At 42.5% G+C, this 27,349-nt stretch overlaps 1 protein-coding gene and 1 pseudogene across 6 annotated transcripts in view; both read right to left on the reverse strand.

Annotated features, from left to right (window-relative positions):
• Window positions 1–27,349, reverse strand: part of BCL2 (BCL2 apoptosis regulator) — a 166,025-nt gene that overhangs the window by 74,104 nt on the left and 64,572 nt on the right. For 4 of the 6 annotated variants that reach the window (XM_059706274.1, XM_059706276.1, XM_059706277.1 and 1 more), the window contains one exon: window positions 20,550–21,157. The exons of the other annotated variants lie outside the window; for them this stretch is intronic. In XM_059706274.1, coding sequence (XP_059562257.1) covers window positions 20,969–21,157 — 189 coding nt within the window. In that variant the 3' untranslated portion in view covers window positions 20,550–20,968. Of the gene's footprint in view, window positions 1–20,549; window positions 21,158–27,349 lie in introns of those variants that run through there. 6 annotated transcript variants of the gene reach the window in all.
• On the reverse strand, window positions 15,072–16,033 carry LOC132240297 (proteasome activator complex subunit 1-like; annotated as a pseudogene).

Genomic DNA, 27,349 nt, shown 5'->3' on the forward strand with positions numbered 1-27,349 from the left:
ATCAACCAATGAGAGCATAAATAAGTGAAACAACAAATCAATCTCTCTCTCTCTCTCTCTCTCTCTCTCTCTCTCTCTCTCTCTCTCTCAAATCAATTTTAAAAAGCTATTTTAAAAAAGAAAAAAAAAGAGAAGATGGAACCCAACGTGACTGAGATATGGGAACCAGGATGAGGTGTCCACATTACCAGATTCTAGGAGGGCTTGGTTTGGGGGAGGAAGAGGCAGAGCCAAGTTCAACCTGGTGGTGGATTATCACATGGATGTGACCAGCAGGGAGTTGGGAATATGCGATGGAAATAAGAGAGCTCTCAGGTATGGAGTTGAGGGCTTTGGAACAACCTGCATACAAGTAAAAAAGGTTTAGAGGAAGTCGATGAGATCCCCAGGAGAGAGAAAAGAGATAGATGAGTATTAGGCTTGTGTGGGGACAGACGTCTGGACTGACCCCAGTGGGAGCACAAAGAAAAGCTGGTGAGTTGGACAGAGCTGGGCTGGTTGGCAAGATCAGAGGCAGAATCAGGCTTGTGTAATAGAAGCGAGAAGGCCTAGTATTTAAAGAGAGATGTTGCCCCGGGTTCCAACTGCTACAGAAGAGGAAAACAGCATGGCTCTGGAGGTCCTCGGAAATTGGTGTGTAATCCCCTATAAAACAGCTGTTTTATTAGACGACAGAAACAGAAGGCCCCTGGCGGGGTAGGGGAGGGAGGGGCGTGAAGAAGCGGGTTAGAGAGAGATCACCAGCTTTTAAGAAGCTTAAAAACATGGGGAGGAGACGTGAAGGCCGTCCAAAGGAGCAGCAGAATTAAAGTCAATTTCCCCCCCAGGATTTCAGAGACTTATGTACACTTGTAGGCGGTGAAGGTTCTAGAACTAGAAGGCTGGGGATCCCTGGAAGGGCCTGGATTACTCCAACGAGACAAGAGGGAGAGGTGGTTTGTGGAGGCCTTAGCAGGGGAAGGCTTCAGGCCCAAGGAAGAATAATCTTTTATTCCTTACAAAATAGTCACTGTAAGATTAGCACCGAGTCTTTATTATCTGATTGCTGGCTTAAAATTTCATTCCCAAGTCATGCATTCCAAGTATGTCTGCTTAAAACTTCCTTAATTTATAACATCCTCATCAGCAATTAGTTTCCAGCCACAATTCTATGAGCAAATATATTCATTGAAATGCCTATTGCTCTTTTGTGAATGAATTACAAAGAAACCGAACTCCTAAAGAAAGACACGGGATTACAAGATAATTATTTTATCTGGGTTTCAGTTCAGTCATATGTCTCCGAATGAGCTTATCTTGCCCATAAGGCTTCTATTTTCCTTTCAGTTCATCCCCCCCTCCCTCCCCGCCACACACACACCATGCCATTCATACAGCGGGTCAAGTTTTTTATTTTCTTGCCATTCACTTCTGCTGGAATCCACTAAAGAAATCCGTGGCTTCCCACAAATCTTTGAAGATTTGGCCCCTCCTGTCACTGCTCAGAGCCCACAGGCTCCGTCTCATCCGTGATCTCATTGTTTCTGACCCAGTTCCCAATCTCCAACCCTCTCTTGACTTCATTCACCTGGCCCCAAATATCAAGTTTTATGCTCAAACGTTGCTCTGTTCTCCCTGTGTCCCTTCGTCATTTTGTGACCCCTTTCTTCGAGTCTTTCCAAAGCTTTCAGAAAACTGCCTCTCGAGAGTGACTGCTCTTGTTTTCTTTTGACTCAAACCTGCATCTTGACTCATGCCCACAGGAATCTCTGTGTGGCATCCTTTATTTCCAGTTTTAAGCCATCTCTGTTTTTTAAGTGGTCACTGTTAACCTTTAACTTCAATTCCCTTTGATGGAGCACTTTCTACGTTGTATTTTAGAGTGTCTGGCCTTACTTGAGTCCCTCAGACATGTACGGTGAAATAGGCACTTCACAGCGTGGCTTCTGGCCTGGTTCTCACTTGTTTGTCATCTCTGCCTTTACACAGCTAATGGCCCACTCAACAGAGCCCGCTATGCCAAGACCCCTCTGACAGCGGCACCGGGGGAAGCTCTCTGATCATGAAAACCAGGGGGTGCTCCTGTGACTATCCTGTCCTCCCACAAGTTTTATCCCAATGCAATCAAGTTTTACCAGAAATGTAATCTGTTTGCTTTGGGTGGGGGGGGGGGGATTTTAATGAATACACTGGTAGAATATGGCATTTCTAGTTGCTCTCTATTGTTAGGGACAACTCCTAAGTGGCCCTAAAAATAGTGCACTTAATGGTTTTGAAAATTCTGAGTTATTCCAAAAGAAAGGAAGAAAGGAAGGACAGTGAGACGCTTGGAATGGCCACGTGAAGTAGGGTGTCCCGTTTTGGGGATTAGAAAAGCCAGGCTAGACAAATGACTCTCCTGGTAATAAGTGGCCATGAGCCACACCTGGGACCCAGGTACGTATCTGGATTCCAAAGTTTATCAAATATATGTCATTACCTTATATCAGGGGTCCTCAAACTTTTTAAACAGGGGGCCAGTTCACTGTCCCTCAGACCGTTGGAGGGCCGGACTATAGTTTAAAAAAAAAAAAAAAAACTATGAACAAATTCGTATGCACACCGCACATATCTTATTTTGAAGTAAAAAAACAAAACGGGAACAAATACAATATTTGTATTTGCATGTGGCCCGCGGGCCGTAGTTTGAGGACCCCCGCCTTATATGGATGAAAAAGTATGGAAAGGAATTGCAGGAAGGGGCTGTGAGAGAGAAACAACATATGGGAATTTCAGACCTGTTAAGATCCACGTCCCCTCATTTGTACATTGCTCTTGAGTAGGACTAAGCGGCCTGAATTCTTACAGGCAGTGAAAAGAAAAAGCACGTAAACAGATCCATGCTGACTGTATATGTTACACTCCCTCCCCAAACTGTAAAGGTTGGTTTCAGATTCTTAAATAAAAATATGTCAAAACAGTAAAACAGGCCAATCTCTCACTCTTACAGCGAGTCACCGCGGCTGGGGTGCTTTCCTTGGCAAATATTCAAATATCACACGCCAGCGTCACATGTTTAATACTATTTTAGTCAATATGACTTGTGTTAAAGTCACCTGAATCGGGCGATTGTTTGATGTTATTATCACCAACAGGTCCTCACACAACACCCCTCACTGCCGATGAACTCACGAGAAAGGCTTTAGTTTAGGAAACTAGTGTTTTCTTAGAAAAGGGAAAAAAAATAAAAGCAGTTCTCAGTAAAAGGTAAACCACAGAGCTACTGCGTTCAGACAAGTTGTACATATTAAACCACACACGAACTGTATCAAACAATGTTTAGGCTCTGCCTGATCCACAAATGTGAGGCAGTTCAGAATTCAAGGAGTTAAGGCCAGGATCCTACCCATGACTTTCCCTGACATTGAGGATATATTGAAAAATGATGAAACTATATTCCAGATGACCTCACTTGCTCTCCATACAGCTCTGACAACCCATAATAACCAAGAGGTTCTTTCCTTGGTGGACAGCACAGCCAGCATTTCTTAGGAGAGCAGGCCGTCAGAGCTCTCAGAGACGCAATCCATTTCCATTTCCAAGTACAGGGAAGCCTCAGGTTCTCGGGGACTCAAGGTCCCAACATGATGTCAGATAAAAAAAATTAGAGGGGGTCCCGGGAGAAGCATGTCTGTCCAGTGGAGAGCCTATCAACAGGAAAATTAGGGACGAAAATAGCTAAGCCGGTCCAGCCGGCATGGCTCAGTGGTTGAGCATTGACCTAGGTCACGGTTCAATTCCCGGTCAGGGCACATGCCCAGGTTGCAGGCTCAATCCCCAGTGTGGGGCATGCAGGAGGCAGCCAATCGATGATTCTCTCTCATCATTTATGTTTCTATCTCTCTCTGCCTTTCCCTTCTTCTCTGAAATCAATAAAAAAAATATTTGTTTAAAAATAGCTAAGATAGGCCAACGACCTTGAGATTGCACACATTATAGCACCGGAGATGGGCTTGCTGGCCCCACAATGCAATCTCAATGGCTCCAAAGGCAAGCAAGCCCCTTGGCGGATAGCTGAGTAATATGGAGAAATGAAAGGGAGGGGCAGAAGGGATAAAGAAGAGAGAAAGCGAGAATGACAACAAGCGGTAGCAGATATTGGCAGCCAGGATGCAGGCAGAAAGCCCCAGAGGGTCTGAGACTTAGGGAATGGGACTGTGCTGCCATCTCAGAGGAGACGGGGTGAGACAAACACCCCTGCATCAGGAGATGGTGTGCAAGATCCAATCCTTCCACATGTTCCCGAACTTTGAACTCCATATCAACAGGTATTTTAAAAGCATCTAAAGCATAAACCATGCTCATGGGAACTCTCAGTCAGATCTCATCTTGACATCCATCCATTTGCGTAGTTTCAAGGTTGACTCAAATGTTCAGAGGTTGTGTGTGATGTGTTTTACTGAGTTCTGACAAAAACTGTAAAGAAGCAAATTAAAGCCAAAAGGGAAATTTCTGGCTGCCATGCTAACCAAATAATGTCAGGTAAAAAAAAAAAAAAATCATCCTAAAAATAAAGTAACACTTCAGGCTAAGGGTTCATTTCTATAAATACTACTTCCCCAGAACCCAACTCTAGCAAAGCATGATCTCCTCTTAATGAATTATCATATATACTATATACTAGTGTGTGTGTGTGTGTGTGTGTGTGTGTGCGCGCGCGCACGCGCGCGCGCGCGCGCGCGCGTGTGTGTTATATAACCATGATGGTCTAATTATGGCCCCATATCTCTCTCTTGAAGTTTGGGATTTTCAAAAGGACCTGCTCCCATGCTCCCCTATAATCTAGAACCACTGGTCCTTGGCTATGACAATGCCACAGCCACAAAGCAGGACACCAAGAAAGGTTCTTTTATACACTGCTGGTGAGTACAGAAATTGCTGTCCCCACAATCTTGTAATATCTATTCAAATTTAAAAATACCACCATTGATCAAGCCACCTCATGCCCACATGAGCAGAGGGATATTCAGGATATTCACTATTGTTTATAGTAAAATCATGTAATAAGCTATGCTAATCACGCAAGAAATAGTACACAGGCATGAAAAGGAAAATGCAGGAATTTCAACAATGAATCACCAAGTGAGAAAAAAGCAAGATGCAGACAGGGACCTATGGTCTAATTGTTTATAAAACAATGACAAAACACATCTATGTGAATAGCTGTATCTATATCTATGTATCTAAATGTTTGATACAATTATTTGAATGTGTATTAAGCATGGAAGGGTATGCAAGGTTGATAACACTGGCATCACGGGGAGAGGGATTAGGGTGGAGGGAAAGAAGGGAGCAGGAGGAAAGAAATAAGTGAAAATGAAAGAACATGTCAACCATAAAAACCACATGGACACTATGATCTCACTTATCGGAAATCATGTGTGTTTACTTAGGCACATGTATATAAACAGATGATGACAGGATGGTCTACAAAATGTCAATGGTTTTTATTTCAGGGTGTTGAGATGTTTTTAAACATAATTTTCACTTTATTCCTGATATGTATTTTTAAAATATTTACAACCACATGTATTATTTCTATAATTAGAAAAAAATTCACTGAGGGGGAAAGATGAAAAGCCCTATGAAAGGCATTCCAGGTCCCAGAGAGAAAGCAAGCAGAGAGACTGGACTTGTAAAGCCAGGCTGGGACCAAAGTGGGGAGGTTCTCAGTACCCGGCAGGGACAGGCAGGGACGGGCAGGGACGGGCAGACGACTTGCAGGCTGTATACCAATTCATTAACAACAGGCTGGGCTTTTCTTTCTGGTGGTGAATTATGAATGATTTCTTCTTTCTTTCTTTTTTTTTTGGTGCCTTTTCATTAAATTTATGGGTGTTAATAAAATTGTACAGGTTTTTGGTGCACAATTCTACTAGACATCATCTGTACGCTGCATTGTGTGTTCACCACCCTAAGTCAAGTCTTCGTCCATCACCATTTATTCCCCCTAACCATCCTCCACTTCCCACTACCCCCCTCTTCTATTTTATTTTCTCTATTTTCCAGATGTTATGCAAAAAAAAACACCAAAACAAAACCTTGTTTTTGTAATCAGAACAAAAGTATTATCTTAAAAACTATGCCATGAAGGCTCCTCAGTGGGAAGGGGTAGTCATCAAGGTGGCATTTTAGGAGATTAAAAACCATTTGTGAAGCAATGGTGTCAATGGGAGTTGACAATGGCCCCAAACAAGGAGGACCTGGTAGAAATGGAAGGAATGGGTGGACCGCAGATGTTCGCTAACTAAAGGAATGAGTGAGTGAAACATTGCTGAAGAAGAGTTGCTAACTCTCAGTGGCCCTTGTAAGGTTTATAAATGTCAAAGTCAGTTGATTTGACACCAAGATTACAGAGAGCTGTAATTGTTTGAGAAACTGGCCCGTTTTCACTATCAAGCCTCCAAATGCAGCCACCTCTTGGAAGCCATGTTCGGGAAAGCTGCAGCACTCAAGGAGAAAGACAAAAGCAGTGGAAACCACTGAAGATGAAGAGAAATTATGTGATAAATGAGGTAAAAAAAAAACTTTCCTCCACACAAAAAGGAGATACATCCTTGACAAGCATTGAATCACACACACACACACACAAACACACACACAACCCCACTGGGATTTTGCAGATCAAAGAAAAACATTCCCAGGTAACTTCTGGCTTGCATTCATTTTCTACTGCAGTCAACAGAGCAAGGTTATGATCAATGTTAGGAGAAATGAAATGTTTCTATTTAATTGTGGTTTGCCTTTTCCTGAAAGCTGTCGCATTCTGAGAACTCCCCTTCATTAGAAGTATTCAGGAAGAGGATGGGTGGCTCTGTGCTGACAGAGGGGGGCACAGACGCTTCCAAAGACCTTCCCGGCTTCAAGAGTCTGGTTCAAGATGGGATGGGATGCCAACTGCCAGATTTTACACCTCCCCCCTCTCAGAGGCTCCAACGGAGGTAGTTTACTAAATAAGCTGTGTTTATGTGTTCTGGCATTCCTGGAGCAGATGTAATGCAACTGAAGGCAAACAATTTTAGTAATGCAATTCATGCATTGCCATCTAAACACCACGTAATCACGAAACTGAGATGTTTACCCAATAATCAAAGACTTAGGCAAAGCAAGCAAAAGGCATTTTGTAAGACAAAGTACTGGCCAGTACCTCCAACAAAAGGATTTATTGAGTGTTTTCCTGAAATGGCTTCTCAGAAAGAGTCATCATGACTTGGTTTCTTAATCACACAAAGGTCAGAAAAACTTCAGGAGGAACTGGGTTGGAAACAGGGTTCTCCTGATAGAGTTTCAGGATATGCTTGTCAGAAAGTAAGCAACACCCTCCTCCAGATGCCCCCCTTCGCCTCTCAGGACATTTCTCCACGGCAAATCTATGTCCAAGGTCATCGGCGTCCCTCTTGTTCCCTATACGCTGCTCCTGCCCGCTTTCCTTCTCCACAGCTAGGCCCCCTGACTCAGTATGGCCTCTTCATCGCCCCGATTCTGTCTTCCTCCAAGCTTGGCTCAAAACTCTCCTCTGTCTGACAACAACAAATTCTGGCCTTTCATTCTTTCTGGGTCCTCTCCTGACTTGTGCATGTGATTAACATGAAATAATTAGCAAGTTTGTTGGCAGAAATAGCCCCAGTGAATGACTTCCACCTGATCCCCTAAAACCCTAACAATCTCCCCCTGTCATGGAACAGTGTGGTCAGAGCAAAAGCTGCTCACTCCCTTTCTTTTCTTCCTTCTCTCAATTTAGTGTTTATTGAACACCTACTTTAGGCAAAGCACTGTTCAAGGTATTTCCCCCTCAAATTTTTCACTCAATCTCTTCACACACCTCCCTAGATATCAAGAGTGGCCCTTGTGATAAGATGAGGTAAAAAAAAACTTTCCTGCCCATTGAATTCTGTTCTCCTGCTTTCTTTTCGTGGTGTCACCATTTACTCAGCTTCTTGGTGTTGTGTTTGGTTCTTCCTTCCTCCTCAACTTTCCTCCAAGCAACTGCCAATCCTGCATCTCATGTCTGGCTCCTCCTTTTTATCCCTCTGTCTTCATATCCTCTTCACAGTTGGCCTCCTGCTGTGCGAGTATCTTCTAACACGTGAGTCGGTTGGTATCACTGTACACACCCAAAACTTCATGTGATCCCTGTTGTCTACACAATATAACTCGAGTTGCCTAGTTTGACATTAAAAGACTTCCTCCTTTCCCATCCATCACCTATTGAAGCTTATCTTCCAAACACACAGGACTTCTGGTTCCCCAAACACACCAAGCATTTGTTAGAGGGTTTTTTGAGCAGGTTCCCACTGTGTACAGAGGCCTCCTCCCACCTCTGTCCTAGAATGAAATCCTACTTTTCGAAGCTTGCTCAAATGCCAGCGAACTACCCCCCTTCCCTGTCAAAACTGATTGTTCTTTCTTCTGCATTTGTCAGATTTTTATTGTTTACAGCTCTGACGCTGCCTCTAGATCATAAAATCCTGGAGGGTAGAGATCCTATCTGCTCCTCTTTGCATTCCAACATCATGCCCCAACCACTGTAGCACTCCCTAAGCATAAGCTGAACTGAAGTTTACTAGCACTGGTAAGTGAATTTACTAGCAACCATCGTCTTCCAACAAACATTTATATGTCTAATAGGTACAGACAACTCTGCTAGGAGCTGCAGAAGGAAGCCAGCTCGTGAGCGTGTGCTTAGAATGCATCCTTTTAAAGACCTACCTCACCTGATTATGCTAAGCCACCAAACACAGCATTATATGAAGGCGTCCAGTCTCGTGGATCAGCAATCATTCCCAGATCTTCCCTTCGTTACTGGACATCCTAGCAGCAAGATCCCTGTTTCAGAAAGCACCAAGAAAAGAAGGCCCAGGCTCTGGAAATCAGGGCCGTGCCTTCCCTCCAGGTTAATGTGGAAAATAAAGGTGTTCGCCTCTTAGCAGTACTAACTCCCAACCTCATAATTTACTTTAACTTCAGTTATCATGAGCATTTAAAACCATGGGAATAGCCAAGAAAACTCAAATGTCTGGGATAACTAAACTTTTGATTGCTGGTGGATGAAAACTTTTGGAAGAGATGATAACTTTTTTTGTTTAAAGGTTGGTATTTGAATAACAGCTGTGCAAATTTTTCTGAAGAGCTCAAGGTGATGTATGACATAAGGTGACCACATGTCCTGGCTTGTCAGGGAGAGTCCCGGTTTACACCTGTTGTCCCTGCCACATTATTAATAGTGCCCTCTTCACTCTCATAACTGCCCCGGTCTGAGTGATAAATTACATGACCAGTCTATCCAGGGGTAGTGTCCGACTCCACGGCCCATCCATGCAAGGGAAGGCCCTGTGCTCAAATCCACCAGGGAGCAGAGGCTGAGAAACGTGGCAGAATCCAGGCTTCCTGACACCAAGCCCAGGCTCTATCTCAGAGAACATATTTCCTCTAAGTTGTTTCCTCATCAATTAATCAAGAAAAACACTTTGGGAAATGGTCTAGATGGCATCAGCATGGCTTCTGCAAACTGGCACTTACAGTGTAGCCGGGGAGCTAAAGCACTTACACATTCAATCATTAAACAGGGTCAGCTCCCTTCCTAACACGGGGCCAGTGTCGTGGTTCGGTGACCGTTTCAAAGGGAGTTAAAGAAGGAGAAAACCCTCTATGGGCTCAGGCTTCAGGGAAGCTTTCTGGAAAATCATGGAGCCTCCACTGAGCCTTAAAGGAAGGAAAACAAAGAAAGAAGAGGGAAAGATATTTTTCTTTGAAAAAATGAAAATAGAAAACAAAGAACACTGAGCTAGGAATAAACACCACTTAAGTGATTCTACGAGCATTATTGCTTTAGATTCCAGAAGATAAAAATAAGACAAAACAAACACAAATGGTCTGTGTGGCTTTCCCCAAATCTCGCAGGGACTGAAGGCACAACAGTCACCAGGTCGAGGTGTCTTACAACCAGACAGGTGCTAGCTGCCAGGTGACAGCGCTCAACCCTGTGACATGGTGAGAAAAAAGGGGCCATGTTTTGAGCTCTAACCCCAGATTTTCACTAATGGGCCACATGTCTGTAGGCAAGTGGCTTCATCAGTGATGAGCCTCAGTTTCCTTATATTCAATGCTGGGTGAAGTGATCTCTGAGAACCTTTCATCTCTGCCAATCCCCAACCCTTTACATTCACATCCAGGTCTGGTTTAGCATGTTCTTGGCTTAGCTCAGCAGTGGATGTAAGGGTTCATCTCCAGCAGAACGGCAAACATGGGGCTGATCCTACGAGTCTCTTCACTACAAAGATGTAAAATGCTTAAGACAACATCACCGAGCTAAGCTAGGAAGGGAAGGAGAGAGGCATGGGCCTCAGGAGGAAAGGTAAAACTGAAGGCAGAGCTTTGACCAAATATTGATTCCATGGTACCCGAGGGAGTTCAGACCTAAAAAATGCCCCTGGGGATCGGAGGGTGGTGATGACATTCTAATGCCCTGAACAGATATGCATGAGGGGTGTGGGGAGAGGGCGGAACTGAACCCCTTTCAGAAATCTCAAAGCCTTAAAAAGTCACCCTACCCTTGAAAAGAGGACTAAAAATACTCTGCCCGCTGGCTCAGAGATGAAGAGCAGCAAATTGCCTTATATGCAAAGCTCAGGATACAAAATCTAAACAAGAGCCACATTCAGCTGTAGGATCAGAATTTACACTATTTGTGTATTTGGGTGTGGGTGTTCCATGACAAGAAGTGAACAAAAACACAATTCTAGGATCATTGAAACTCCTTAGATCCCCAGATACAACAAATATGTGGCCACTATGTAGAAATAATTTCAACAAGTCAGGACTCACAAGATTCCCATAGAAAATAAATCTCTGTGAAGATGAACTTGCCAAAACACACACTGTGTGCAAGCACATGCACATACACATACACATGCACATGCACATGCACATGCACACAGGGGAATAAAGTACCAAGAGGGACAGTCACAAAGGAACATTTTTAAAAATTACAATCCTAAGAACTAAAAAGATAAAAAATAAAAGTAGATTTGAACAAGAACAAAATAAAACTCCTGAAATTAGCACAGTGGAAAAGTGAGACAACAGAGTAACACAAAGATAGAACTGGAAAAATAGATTTGAGGAAATCAACCAAAATGTAACATAAGAGTTCCAAGTAAAAATGGAACTCTTATGTTACATTTTGGTTGATTTCCTCAAATCAAGAACCAGTTATATCCCTAGACCCCATGTCTCCTCCATAACGTCACCCCACTGGGCAGCAGCTTCTATCCCAACTGGCAAAACCAGAGGTTTGGACTCTGGAGACAGGGTTCTTGGATTGAGAGATGTCATACACCAAACAAATAGAATATTGCATACTGAATGCTGACCCCTCCAGTCTTATTCCTCACCTCAGCTCTCAGCACTGGGACACACAGACCCTTCACCCTCCAGGGGAGAGTTTGGATGAGTGTTCTCTGGAGAATCTCCAGGTTCCCCAGTGGGAGGCTTTTGGAGTTGACATGAAGAGTTCCCCAACAAATGGCATGAACATATTATTCTACAGCAATGCTCGAAGTCGACAAGCCCCTCACACATCCTCAGTGCTTTCAATAAGCTTATTAGTTCTTCACTCTTAAGTATGAGAAGACAGCCAAGGATTAGCAGACATGCAAGGAAGGTCTCTACAGAAAAGACAGGGCCCAAAACAAAGAAAAAGGCAGCATGAGGAAACAGATCACGAAGGGAGAAGAAAATTTCAAGAGAATAACATTTATTTTTCAGAAAGCGAAGAAAATGTCACACACATGAAAACAGAACAGAATGCTTTGTAAAACAAAACAAAACTATTTATAGATGAAAAGAAGAAAATTAAGATGATAACAAATGAAAACTCAATAAACAGGTTGGAAATTAAAGTTGAAGATTTCTTCAATTGCCAGAAAAGATTAAAGAGGTGGGAAACAGGAGAGAAAATACAAGGAAATTAGAGGACTGGTCTAGAAATTACAACACCCAAACAATAGGAGTTCTGGAAAGAAAAACTGACACTAACAGAGAAAAGCAAATATCGGCTGACTGAAAGAACATAACGATTGCTCAGTACTATAGATGAAAACAGACACACGAAAAAATTGCCATGAAATTTAGAATCCTGGCAGGGGAAAAAAAAGATTCTACAAGTTCCAGGGAGAAAGAAAGAAAAAAGAAGGTCAGATACAAAATATCAAGAAGAATTTTTAGCCTTCTAACAGCAATGCTGGAAGATAGCATAAAATAGAGCAATGTCTTCAAACTTCTGAAGAAAATTGTTTTTGACCTAGATTTTCTTCGTGCAAGGCATCAAGTGAGAAGAGAGGATAAAGACCTCTATGGATACTCAGTGTGCATGCATTTCTCATGGATCCATTTTTCCTAGGCTACTGAAAGCTGAGAGCCACAAAAGTGAGTGAGTGACAAAAAGAGGGAATTGTATGTGATCCTACACAGGACTAGAGCAGAGGGATGATGTGGTGAAGTGAACTGACAACCGGACCCCAGGCACACAGACCAGTCCTTCCGGAAGGGACAAGCCTGGCTGGTGTGGCTCAGTAGCTGAGCGTCGACCTCTGAACCAGGAGATCACGGTTAGATTCCCGATCAGGGCACATGCCCGGGTTGCAAGCTCAATCCCCAATGGGGGTGTGCAGGAGGCAGCCAATCAATGATTCGTTCTCATCATTGATGTTTCTATCTCTCTCCCTCTCCCTTCCACTCTGAACTCAATAAAAAAATTTTTTTTTAAATAGAGAAGGACATAGTGAAGGCCACCACTGCCTCAGGCTTTCACTCTGATAGACTGTTGGAGACTGTGCTCCCTCAAACAGTGGAGTAAATCAAGAAAGGAGATCCACCTCAGAAGAAAGGCAAAGGAAAGTTCTAGAAATCCCAACATGACAGGTGTGCACCAGGCCTAGAGAAAAGTCCAGATGAAAAGAAAATGGAAGTCTCCAGGAGGGATATCACCAAGAAAAGAGTGGTCGAACGAACAGGTTACAGATGCCATCCGCCTTGTGGAAAGAGCACAGTGAGCCTATAAAAGATACAGGGGAAATCTGTGGAAGTCCAAAGAACACTAAGGAGATGAGAAATAAGACTGATATTAACTTCATAAAAATAAAAAGTTCAGCTGTTCATACAATTTACATAGGCAAAATAGGGAAAATACTAACAACTGATGTAACCAAAAATTGCAATAAAATTATATTGGGCAAAAGGGGGAGTGGAAGCAGTGGATATAGTTATATAAGAAAACTAAATCTTTATCTATTTTAATAGGAAGTTAAGACATCATGAATAAAATTGATGAAACAAAAGATAACAGCATGCACATTATTTAGAAATGGAGAGATGTATATATGCCAAAAGAAAAAGCTAAACTATAAAAAGTGATTTCTTTGGGAAGTGGGACTGAGGAGGTAGGGTGGATAGAATTTGTTCCCACAGAAATTAAGAAACCAGCACACAAGTAAATATGTACAAGGATGTTTTTGTCTGCAGTGTTTGTAGAGACCCAAAACTGAAAATAACCTAAATGTTCACCAATATGGCTGAATAAATTATAGGACAGCCATACCATGGAATTTACTTAGCTATTTTTTAAAAAAATAAGTTAAATTGACATCTACTTATCTTGAGAGCTTGTTTGGAGGTTCTAGCAGGGGAGCGCAGCTACTCGTATACCCTTGACCGAAGACCCGTCCTCTCCTCGGGGCCGGGGGGGGGGGGGGGGGTCGTCCTCTTCGACCGAGCGCGCAGCTTCGGGAGGGACGGGAGGGTCGCACATGGATCGGTGAGGGAGGAGGGGGACACCTGCCTAGCCAGCCAGATCAGCCAAATCAACCCGGGCGATCAATGGGGTGACAGATGTCGCAGCCAGATCGCCCTCACATCCTACATCTACTTATCTTGAAGGATATCCTTAATGTACTATTAAAAGAGAAAGACAAGTTGTAAAGTAATACATATGGTATGTTTGATTTTTTTTTTTTGCAAATAAGACACTGTTATTTAATTACTATGAATATACATGTACATGTATTTATATGAAGAACTTGGAGAAACACTTTGCATATGATCACCTTAGAGGGTTATGAATGAAAAGGATAAGAGAAATCAAGAAAAAAAATAGACCACAGAAAAATAGAGACATGGGTGATATGAAGGTTAAGAGATAGGAAGGAGAGAATCACAAGATCTACTATACATATAACAGAGGACTGAGGAAGACAAAATAAAGAGATCCAGGGAGAGACAATGTTCAGAGACTACGACTGAGAATTTTTCAGAATTGATGAATACTGGGAATCCTTAGATTCAAGAGGCATACTGAATCCCAAACAAGACGGTGGTGAAACTACAGATCATCAAAGACAAAAACAAAGAAAAAATATTTAAAGTAATTAGAAAAATCATATATATCTCTAAATGAATGACAGACTGACACTAACAATACCTCATAATAGGCATCAAAAGGCAATGAAATAATACTTTCAAATGCCCACGAAAAAAAATATCTAGGTAAAATTCTATACCTAGAAAATGATTACTCAACACTGAGGGTGAATTAAAGATATTTTCAGATGGAGACAGAGAGAAATCATTTAAGACTCCCAAATCCTTGATGAAATAACTACTCAAGGATGCACTTCTGTAAGAAGGAACCTGAACTAAGAAGGGAGGAGCAGAACCCAAGAAGCCACATCATAACATTGATTGGGGGCTTACCCTGTACTTGACTGCACAGCAGCACCATTCTAAGTGATTTACAACTAAAACGGGATTCAAAGGTAGCCAGTTTGGTTCCTGATTTCATACTCTCAACCACAATGCAAATGAAATGACATCTATTTTGAAACATTTAAAAATGTAGATTTGTAAGAAAAAAAATTGTATGGGAACAAAAAAGAAACAAAATGATGGATGATAAAATATTCAATAGTGTCATCTCAAGAGAGAAAAACTAGGGTAAAGTGTTTTAAGGAGTCTGCATTATTTTATTTGGGTAGCAAACAGAGAACAGATAAACTTAATTTTGGACTTTGTTATTCAAATATAATTTTTAAGAATTAAGGGTAACAGCTACAATAACAGGACAAAACATACGTTGCAAAGCAAGTAGAAAACAGTAATAGATTTTTAAACAGTATGACTATATTTGTTGTGCCTGGGAGGTAAGGTGAGGGAGAAACCTTAGCAGGAAGAAGGTGGAGGAAAGTCTGGAGTCCCTGGGAAGAGGCAAGAAGGACCTGTAGAACCCATCACTGAATGAGAGACAGTTCTCAATATATCATTCCTTTTGTTTCTCCCCTGGGATTCTGAGCTTCTCAGGGTTCTTCAGGATGATGTCATACACCACAGCACAAGTGTTGCAGATATACATGGCCATCGGCCAAGGTCCTGGAACCTCTGCCTCATCCAGCTTGCACACCAGCTTTTGATAATTGCGCACATGGGGTGGCTTGGCTACATGGCCCCGCTCAGGGGAATCCTTGCAGATTTGAGTGTGGAAGCCTTCCAGCTTGGTGTGAAGGCTGGTCATCAGCTCAAACATTCACCTGGAGAGTCCCTCCAATATTGTTCCCATCCTCAATACGAGGTAACTGGAGCTGCAGCCATGTGGTGACTAGGGTGACTGCTCAATGATATCGCTGGTCCTAGCTGCAGGTGCTGCCAGAGGACCATGATCTCCTTGCCATTCAGTGGGCCACCAGGAGGACCTGTGCCTTCATCTTTCCCTTTTGTCTTTTCATCCTCGTCTTCCTTTTTCTGTTTCTTCCGCTCCTCCTTCTCTTTCTCCTGGGGTGGGTCAGGTACCAGGACTTCAAGTTGCTCAGGTTGGCTTCATTGAGATCTAGCTCCTTTAAAAGCATCCAACTCAGAAAACTTCTTGGGGAAATAGCTCCCCACCAGGTTCTCTGTCTTTTACACAGCTCTTCACCGAAGACATTCACCTGGGCTTTAGGGCTTCAGGTTGTACCCTGAGTGTGGCCATGGCCAGGGGGTCTGTACCACAGAAGCAAAGAGTAGGCACAAGGAAGGAAAAGCGAAATCAGCAGGAAAACTCAAGTAATCTAACAGAACACAGAATAAGAAGAAAAATGTAAGTACAGAGAAAGGATGGCATATGTAAAACATTTGGATTCCTAATGAATTCCAAACATATGACTAATCATAATAAATGTAAATGGCTTCAACTAATCTGTTAAAAGAAGTCCTCAGATTGAATTTTGTACAATTCCTGGTGCTTAAAGAAAGAAGCCTAAAACATGTCACAGCAAGGATAAACATAAAATAATGTATTCAAATAATGTGTCCCTATAAGTAATAAATGTTCAATAAATATTTGTTTTAACTGAATGAACGAGTCTAATAAAATAGACTTTATAGCCAAAAGTATTGGGGGGATAAAAAGGATCATTGCTTAATGAGAAAAAGATACTTTCACCAAGAATCATTCTGTATTTCTACCAATAAAGTGTCAAATATATATATGTGTGTGTGTATACATATATATATTTAATTATATGAAAGTAACAAATTCAAAAACTATAGTGAAAGATTTTAATACACAGCTCTAAGAAATCAATAGAGCAAGCTAAAATAATATGACAAAAAATAGATTTAAATAATGCATATTATAAACTTCATCTAATTGATATGAAAAGAGAATCCTCTACCCAATAAATAAAGAATACACATGAAATGTTTATAGAAATTGATCAGTTTCTAAGCCACAGAGCAAGTCTCAACAATTTCCAAAGAACTACTAACATTTAGACCACATTCATCGACCAAAAGACAATATAAGTTGAAATCGATAACAAAGCTAAAACCCGTTATATTTTGAAATTTCAAAAGCACACTAAGATGTTAATATGAAATCAAAATGAAAGTAACAAAGCATTTAGAACTGAACAATAATTAAAACCCTAGATTTCAGTAGAAGAAATGTTTAGCATTAAATACAATATCAGAAAACAAGAAAAATGTTAAATTAAGAACATAAAGAGCAATAAAGTAAACTCAAAGACAACAGAAAATATCTTTTCCCACAAATAGATAATAAAGTTAACAACAAATCAGTAAGATAAAAACAAAGAAACGATATAGAGTAGGAACAAAATAAAGGTTGAATCTTTCAAAAAACTAAAAAATTAAGTAGATATTCAACAAGAATGAAAAGGAGAAATAAAAGAAAGCACAAATAAACACCATTAGGCATGAAAAAGGGCCATAACTATGAATATAGTAAAGGGTTTTGTTTGGTTTTTAAGTATGAGTATTCTGTTCTCTAAAGCAATAAATCTAAAAACAGATGCTATGGAAAATCTCCTAGAAAAATGTTACCAAATTGACACACAAAAATAGAAAAAGATACAAAAACTCCTGAATGTATTTTCATAAATTCAGTCTAAAGCTAGATTCTAGCAATATGTTCATGCACTGCACAATGATGTTTCGGTCAATGGCAGACCACATAGTATAATGGAGCTGAAAAATTCCTATTGCCTAGTGACATCGTAACCATAGTAATGTCATAGCACAACACATTACTCACGTGTTTGTAGTGATGTAAGTATAAACAAACCTACTGCCCTGCTAGTTGTGTAAAGGTACAGTGCACATAATTATGAAGAGTACATAACACTTGATGATATTAATAAATACTTGTTTATGTATTTACGACACTATACTATTTAATCAATATTTTAGAGTGTATTCTTCCTACTTATATATAAAAAAAACTTTGCTGGAAAACAGTATGCCGTGTAACACCAGCAGGAGCCTGATACTTCTCATGTTTACCTCATCTCTTCATTACATCATTTTCTCTAGCGCTTGATTTATCTCATGTTGGGTTTATGTTTGTTTGTTAATTCTCACCCAAGGATATTTTTTCTATTTTTTAGAGAGAGTGGAAGGGAGCCAGGGGAAGAGAGAGAGAGTAGAGACATCAATTGGTTGCTTCCTGCATGCACCCGGACTGGGGCAGGGATCGAACTTGCAACCCAGGTGCGTGCCATTGACCGGGAATCAAACCCATGACTTCGGTGTGCTGGCTGATGCTCTAATCACTGAGCAACACTGACCAGGGCTCTCATTTTTTTTCGTACAGTGACATGCTAATAGGTTTGTAGCACAGAAACAATAGGCTAGACCAGTGGTTGGCAAACCACGGTTCGCGAGCCACATGCGGCTCTTTGGGCCCTTGAGTGTGGTTCTTCCACAAAATACCACGTGCGGGCACGCACGTACAGTGCGATTGAAACCTCGTGGCCCATGCGCAGAAGTCGGTATTTTGTGGAAGAGCCACACTCAAGGGGCCAAAGAGCCGCATGTGGCTTGCGAGCCGCAGTTTGCCGACCACTAGGCTAGACCATAGAGCCTAGGTGAGTAGCAGGCCACATGTGTGCAAAGAACATGTGCATGTTGTAGCATTGTCCGTATTGTCAAAAAGTTAGAAGACAACTTCACTGTCTTTTACTTGATAGAATACTACATAGCACGGAACATGGATGAACCAGTGTACAGATATATCTTACATATAAAATGTAGAACACAAACCCAATGACATTATGAAGATGATGTTTTAAAACATTTTCAAATATAGCACATATTATCGATGGATACTATGAAATCCATGCATGGTAAGAACAAGCATCAAATTTAAACTGATGCTATGAAGCTTGGAGAAGGGGCAATGGACCTGGGGTGCAAAGATCTGAAGCAAACATGGCATAAAGACGTGACAAGATGATGTAGGACACACATGGGCTTGCTACCTTATTCCTTATATTTCCTTGAACTATTTCATGATTAAAAAGTCACTGCATTTTGCACATTTTTAAAATGTCAGTGGATACCACCATTTGTTTTTCGGAGCCCCCAAGGCAGGTAGGGCAAGAGGTATTACTATCACTTGACAAGATGGAGGTGAGGGAGGTGCAGGCACTTGGGCACATGGTTTATTGTCCGAGGGCTTACAGTCTCATCATGGGATTGTGATACTCGCCCCTCTCATTCAGTAATTTTTGTAACAGGAAATGGGAACTTGATGCAACTTAGGGGAGGCGGGGGTGGAGGGGTGGAGACAACCTCTTCCCTTCTGGTGCAAACCGCAGCTGAGGAAGAGCAATGACATAACTGGATAAAAAGGGAAGAAGCCAGGCTGCCCGGGTCATCTGACCGCTTCTCAATGAAGCTGTCACTTACTCGCGGAGGAGTTGACTATTCACTGTGCACCTGCTGAGGAGGAAGAAGTGGCCGGAGGAAGTGAGAAAAGCGACCTCACTTCCAGCATCACTTTGCCTGCAGAACACAGCCTTCTATGAAGGAGGGACAGGCTGCTGGGGGGGCATGGGACCTGTGATCCAGCCTGGGGTCGGTCCCTCACACACTCTGGTGTTTAGATCTTTTTATTGAAATCTGAGGAGGTGGATGATGATCTCAAGGCCACTGAAAATTCTAGGATCTATTTCCTTTCTGTTCTTTTTCAGGTTTCTTTTCTCTTTTAAAACCCAAGAGGCGCATCGGCATTTTGTATCGACATGTGGTTTGAGGTTCAGCCCCTGGACGTGTCACAGCTACATTCTTTCCCCCTGGTGACATACACAAAATGCTTAGTCCTCACACCTGGTACCTGGACATTGAAATAAATGCTACTCCTCTGCCCCACTCCCCAGCACCGTTCCCACTTTTGGGGTCCTCTGACTGTTAGGCACCAAGGTCAACGTGATTGTAGATTTAACTAAACAAGTACCATGCTCCATCCCACCCTGGGAGTAATACACAGTGCGGGGAGCTGGGGCGGTCCTGATCGATAACGTATTCCCCAAAAACAGCACTCCATGCATAGTGTAGGCTGCGCATAAGAACTTCCTGCCAGTCGGAATTGCCGAATAATAGGGTGGGTAACCAAGGAGGTTCTGGAATCTGCTCTGGAGATCTTTAAAAGCCCTACACAAGCTCTCATATCTGAGATGATTTTTTGCAATCCCGAACACAGACAGACGGACCTGGTGCCTATCCTCCAGGCATCGGTCCTGCCTCTAGCGTTCTTCTGCTCTTCTCCATATTATACTGTATGCCTCCTGCACATTTTCTTCCCCTTACTGTGGCCCCACCAGCTTGTTTTCACCGGATTCCTGCCTCCTCACACCTTTCCTTGTTGTTCTATGCAAAGCTGGTCAAAGGTCAGAGTTGCCCAATTACCCACACATAGTTTGCTGGTAGCATCAGATACCCAGGCAAAACACGCCCCTGTTCCTATTCCAGCCTCAACTCCAAAGCTGGTTGGAAACGCAGAAAATTAGCTGTTGCTAACAATCCGTTGTAAATGAAAATATGATCCCAGTAATTGATTTTAAATTGATTTTTAAAAGAATCCTTGGCCACATTTCATCAAGAATACAGAGTTTCAAAAGCGTTCGTTCCAGGGATGGATTCCTTCCTACGCCGCCCCCCCCTCCCCCCCCCCGCCCCGCCATTCTTCTGGCTTAAACCCCAAATGGCCAGGATCCGAGTCTGAATAAACAGTGTGGGTGGTGACTGTTCCGTGAGGCCCAGCAGAGGATGCAATCACTTTCTTCCCCGGTTCAGCATTAAATCATGTGAAACTCGCCTGATTACTCCACGTACGTTTTCTCCGGTCACGGAGGGCAACAGAACATGTACTCTCTCTCCGCTTCTCAGGGAGGAACAAAATGAATTCTCCTAACTGCGAATGTTTAATTATGTATAAAGTTCATTGACCTCACAGGCGGCTGTCAGATGATCCAGTGAAGGCCTGTGAAAGGCATCCCAGGAATGCAGTGATGTGGGCAGAAACGGAGTGGATTCCTGCCACTGAACACTTCCAAGAGGACTGAACCGCAGGGTCCAGAGCCTCCAGTGCAAACACACAGCACAGTTGCTCACTTCATCGCACCTAAGGGTTCCCGGGCCTTCCAAAGGGATCCTCGTAAATGAGAAACTCGGGAAAAATCCTGTGGGGATGGGGCCTGGCGGCAGGGCACAGTGTGGAATTCTGTCTGCTGGTGACGGCCCGGCTGCTGCAAATGGACACATTCGCAATGTCCTTTCCCCATGTTAGGGGCGATGCTCTCTCACTTCCCTGCTACTGGCATGAAAAGACAAGGATGAAGCAATCTCATTCATAAATACACGTGGGGCTGGAAGGAGACAGCGGAGGTTGTGTTTATGGAGACAGTTTTGATGGAATACAGCACACACGTGTATGCAGGGACTCCACCTATTTGTCAGTAAAAAGTGCATTTTTCATGCACAAGGGCTGGGTTTTCCTCTTCGGGCAGAGGGAGGGAAGGGGACGAGAAAGGTGAGCTTCCAGGACACATCTCCCTCATGGAGTCTCCCTCTGGGGCAGCCCCAGACGATTGTGAAAGCACAGCAGTGAGGAAGCATTTGAAAACAGGCTGGTTTGGGCTTCTTCCTAACAGGAGGCTGGAGCCCCGGGGCACACACAGTCGGTAGCTCACTTCCAGGCCTCTCCTACTCAGAGGGCGAAACTGTGAAATATTTGGGCTTTGTGCTTCCTAAGATAGGAAAATGACCTGTGGGGGAGGGTCCAATCTTATTTTCTTTTGATAGCTTTCTCGCCAAACACAGGCACTTTATCAGTCAAAATATTACACTTTCAGTGGGTAAAACATCACAAGGCCATTTTCTAAAACCAAACTAAGCTGCATTGGCTCCGGCATGTTATCATTAGGAAGATAGAGAAGGGACGGCTGGAATTTGGCCAACACTTTTGATCCTCTGATGGGAGGAGAATGAAAAGAGTCTCACTTGTTTCATTTTTAGACAAACCTGAAAATCTGAGGGGTCTTTACCAAAACTAGCCACCTAGACTTTCAATGCACAGTATCCACCTGCATCCATTCCTTGTTACTTCAAGGGATATTTAGAAAACACAAATAATGAAGAAGGCGCTATGGGCGATACAGAAATCCAAAGGGCATGGGCCCTGCCCTCCAGCAGGTCATGAGCAACTAGGTGGACATGAATCCCAACTGGAGGATTCCAGAAGGCTTCCTGCATGGACTCGCCCCAGGGGGAGGTGACATTTGACCTGAACCTTTACTAAAAGCTCCATGCACACTTGTACACTGCAGCATTCTGGAAAGGAAAGAGCTAGAACTGTCACTGAGCCGTGCTTCTTCATGTCTGGGGTGCTGTAATTTTACCTTGTTTTTAATCCAGCTGATATTTGAGGGGTTTCCTGTCCAGATTCCTTTTTTGAGACCTCGACCATTGTCGACATAAGAAACATCCAACCCTGTGTGAGAGTTTATTTGAGCCAAACTGACGACATATGCCGAGGAGCAAGATCCCAAATGCTCCTGAGAATAACAATTTTGCAGTTTCTTTTATGCATTTGAAATTAAGGAGGGGATGTAAGAAGACTACATGAAGGTGGCAGAGAAAAACAAAGCAGGAATTAGATTACAGGATAGTTGGCAAGATTATGTGTTCTTTTGAGGGTGGTCACGCTCTAGAACAGCGATTCTCAACCTGTGGGTCGCGACCCCTTTGGGGTTGAATGACCCTTTCACAGGGGTGTCACCTAAGACCGTCGGAAAACACATATATAATTACATATTGTTTTTGTGATTAATCACTATGCTTTAATTATGTTCAATTTGTAACAATGAAATTGGGGGTCACCACAACGTGAGGAACTGTATTAAAGGGTCGTGGCATTAGGAAGGTTGAGAACCACTGCTCTAGAAGGAGGGGTCTGAAAAAGAGGCATTTCAAGTGCGTGAACATGCACAGAAACAATGGCCAGAACCTGCTCGAGGCAAAGATATACCTTTTACTAAAAAAGTTACACTATGACCTGCCCAATTCGGAATTTATGATCTGATCATCCTGTGAGGTTACTTTCCTTCAAGCACTTTTTTTCCCATCCACAATATTTAATATCACTCTGTTCAGTGAACAGTCTATAAAAAGCAAAGGAATCCCCTGTCTTTCCCACCCTGAAGTAGGAAGCCTTCCTTCAAACCTTTAAAATTTTTCTAGAAATATGATTATCCCTATAGTTACAGGGGAAATAAGCTTCCAGATAAAGAAATTTGGATGCTAAGTAATATCCTCAATCACTTCCACCCTTTGGGTACTACAATTTATAAAATTCCATGAAGGAAATGACTCTCATTTCTCATGAAGTTCCCACGGGGAAATCACCGTGAGCCACAGTTATGAAAGTGATATCCTTTTGCTTAACCCAAATCCTCCCCTTTTTCAAGGGCCTTTGCCATTTCTGCACAGCAAGTCAGTTCTTTCTCGTCTGGAATATGTGTTGCAGGCCAGGTGGCAATGTGAGCACATGACTTGTCTCTGTTATGTTCTAAGTTCTTGGACACTAGGAACTGCTTTATTCAACTTGATATTCCCCAGAGTGCTATTAAAAGAATAAATAAATGAGTGAGTAAATAAATATTATGGAGACATCTAGGACAGGGGTCGGAAACTTCTGAGTAAAGATCTGGATAGTAAATATTTTAAGGTATACAGTCTTTATCATAACGCCTCAACTCTGCTGTTGTAATCGGAAAACAGCCATAGACAATCCATAAACAAATGGGCAGGGCTGTGTTGCAATAAAACTTTACTTACAAATATAAGTGACAAGGCAGATTTGGTCCACAGGCCATAGTTTTCTGACCCTTGATCTATGGTGTTTATTTTTGCCATAAATCTCAGTATATTCTCTAAATTTTCATATGGCACCTGTGCTTTTCAATAATTAGATAAAGTGCAGAGTATGTAAACATTCAAGAGGGTTTCTTTTGAACTCCACATGAATGAATTCACTAACACACACACTCACAACAGAAAAACACATACAGAAATTAGCGATTACTCTAAGTGTATGTCACAGTCACTTATTTTGTACATCATATTCCTTTAAAAGGAACAATTCTTATCCTCAAAAATGAGGATAGTCATTTTGCCATTTACATCATCATTATTAAATACACTTGATACAAGATCTCAGAGCTGGGGGAAGAAAGGTTTTTGGGCTGGGGCCCTTTCCTGGAAAGAGGGAATGAACGCCCCACTCCCACCTCACAATGCTGTCTACCAGATCATTTGGTCTCTGACTTTAAGTTCTTTCCAAAGGTTATTCATGCAGAGTGGGGTACTCCTCTCTCTTGATGACCCTTTGGAAAACATCCAGCTACAGAAAGCACAACAGAATCTCAAAAGCCCAGCAAACACACAGAGAAGTAAAGGGCAGCTACGAGAATTTGATGAAAACAAGATGTCCCAGCCTGTCACCCTGAGCTGATTAAAGAGTGCCCCGCCCATCATTACTGGTCCCCTCACTATCAGGCTACCTTTTGTTTAAACTACAGTTTTTTAAAAAGGGGGTTAGATTTGAATTGTGGTGAAAACACAAAGGATGCAAAGTCCTAAGGTTAATTGATTGATTTGGGAAAATTTAACTTGTCCTTTCAGGTATGAGGAAATGCACAGCAAACGATATACAGATGAGCTAGTCTTAGGTGGAGATCTTCAAACTGCGTCAGTCATCCCCAGGGAGTCATGCAAGAGTTCTAGAGATTTCTTGCAAAAAAGGTAAAAAATGAAGTTTGAGCATTTCCAATTTGGCAACTTCTCCTCAGCACTGTGACGAGGTACAAAAAAGCAAGAAGGCTTCTGTGCCTTAAGAAAACAAGAAACCATTGAAGGTACCATTGGGTAATCAAAAGGCAAGAGTTCAGATCTACCACATTCAACCTATAGGACTTGATGCAAATCATCAGACTTCAATGTAACCTGTCCTCATTTTTAACACAGGGCTAGCATACATGCATTGTGGAGAAATCTGGAAATCAGAGTACATACTGTCTGTGGCCCAATTTATCTCCACAAATGTGGAGGTGAAACAGCCCATCATGTGTCAGGGCTGGACAGTGGGACATGGAGATGCCACAGATTCTGAGCGCTAAGAGCAGGTGATCACTCTAGTGCCCAACCATCCTCAGTCCCTCTTTTCTGTTTATTGAATTTCCTCCCCTTTGCCTTGTCACAATCCCTTATCATCAGCCACTCCTCATTGCAACATTCCCTCCTCCTCGTTGTTCAGAATAGCCCTAGCAAACAGGCACCGTGTACATGAAGCGATATGATTGACACCAATTTAATTCATATTTGATAAACTTCCAAGTGGCTTAAAACAAGTGGCAATAGAGCATAAGAATCTTATTGAAATCTTGGGTTGGGGTAAGCCGTATAAAAATAAAGACAGGAGTTAAAAAGAAGAATAGACAATGAAAGAAAAGTATAAAGCTAGAGAGTAAAATTTCCAGAAAGGCTGTCTACAATCATTTAGGACCACTTCCTCCACCTCAGTCTTCAGGGAACATGGATTGGATCATTTATGCGCTTCAAGGGAAAAATCACTAACTGTGAAGTACACATGTGTCAGCATCCCCACAGAGAATACCTGATCTCCATTTTCTTTAGCCTTGTACCTACAGGATACAAACCTGAAAAATGACTCACGAGAAAAAATAATGCACAAATCAAGAGACTTATTCAACACATTTTAAGTTGAACCGATCTCAACAAAGATGCCTACATCACTTCTGAGACTTCATGAGACCATTATCTGCTCCTTCCTTCTGGTTTCCAGCTTCTTTAATACCAAAAACTGCTACTCAAAATACATAATCTTTGAAGAGTCCGCCTCAAGATTTCCAGAGGTTTCGTGGAGCAAAGTTAATGGGCTCATCTGAACCCATGTGTCTGGAACAATACCAACAAAATGCCTTTTAAATCAGCCATTCTAAAGTTAGCGTCTACGGAATGCTACTTCAGCGTCAAGGAACGGGACCCTCTGCGTTTATTTCATCAGTCCCTGGCAGCATTCTGGGCACAACGAACAGAAAATCGCGAGGAAAGAAAACTTTCAGAGCCTGCTTTGGGCCCCTTCGCATTCCTTTTTTAAGCATTACAAGACCGATCCTGGGCCCCAGATGCAGCTTTTGGATGTCAGATGCCGCAGGCAGATGTTTTTCCTTAAACCCGCTGTCTCTCTCAATCTGTTTATAGCTGTTTCCCTTTTACTTGCACCTCAAGTTCTTCCTGCTCACTGCACGTCCTAAAGGTTTCTTCCCTCCACACACACAGGGGCATTTTTCTATCATTTGTTCTCCTTTCTATAAGGTATGCATGCACCCACTCATCGGGTAATCTGTCCACCTATCACCGAGGTGTTTTCTTCCTCGGCCATCTTCAAGAAGTATTGTAATAAAAGTCCCATGTAGATTAAGTCCCCAGCCCTAGCCAGTTTGGCTCAGTGGACAGAGCGTCAACCTGTGGACTGAAGGGTCCCAGGTTCGATTCAGATCAAGGCACATGCCCGGGTTGCGGGCTTGATCCCCAGTAGGGGGCATGCAGGAGGCAGCCAATCAATGATTCTCTCTCATCACTGATGTTTCTAGCTCTCTCTCCCTCTCTCTTTCTCTCTGAAATCAATAAAAATACATTTTTAGATTAAGTCCCTGAAGGTAGTGGCAACAGACAGTGTTTGGTTTTCCTAAGAAGGAAATACTGAGGTCACATGACTGGTATTATTAGCCTCTTAAATCAACTGGGTATCAACTGCTGGGTTCCCATGATGAGGTCAGAGCTCTTTATTCACACCTGCATGTCTTTGTTCTGGGCTTGGGGATGTTCCTCAAACAAGTCAGACTAAGGATCTTCATTGTAAGTCAGTTACACACTCCATGGCAGCCAAACCAAGCAGTAGATTTAAGACACGTATCCAACTGCACTATCAAACAGAATATGATCTAGATGAGAAGCAGGATGACAGGTGTGGCTATTTCTCATCCACGAAGGTGCCAGGGGACCGGGGAGTTTCCTGATGGTGATGAAATAGTTCTGTATCCTGGTGGCAGATTTTGCTCACCAAAAATCATCCCCAAAATCACCTCTCATGGCTTCTCCTCATCTTATAAATCTGGGAGCAAAGCAACATCTCCTATGACACTCCTGTTGCAATTCCTATGCCTCTTCCCCAGTTAGCAGACATCACCTTACTTCCTGGCTTACTTATTTATCATCTGTGCCTCTGCATTCACATATGAGCTCCATGAGCAGCTCGTCCCTGCTGACCAGTATGTCCCCAACATTGAGGACAGTGCAGTGTTTGTTGACTGAATGACTGAAGAGATGAGTGAAACATGTCCAAAGCAATGGCCTGTTATCAGACTAGGCAATTCTCAAACACATAGATCACCATGAAATGATGCAGATCATTACGAGATGA

The sequence above is a fragment of the Myotis daubentonii genome, chromosome 8, assembly GCF_963259705.1.
Source record: "Myotis daubentonii chromosome 8, mMyoDau2.1, whole genome shotgun sequence".
Lineage (NCBI taxonomy): Eukaryota > Metazoa > Chordata > Mammalia > Chiroptera > Vespertilionidae > Myotis > Myotis daubentonii.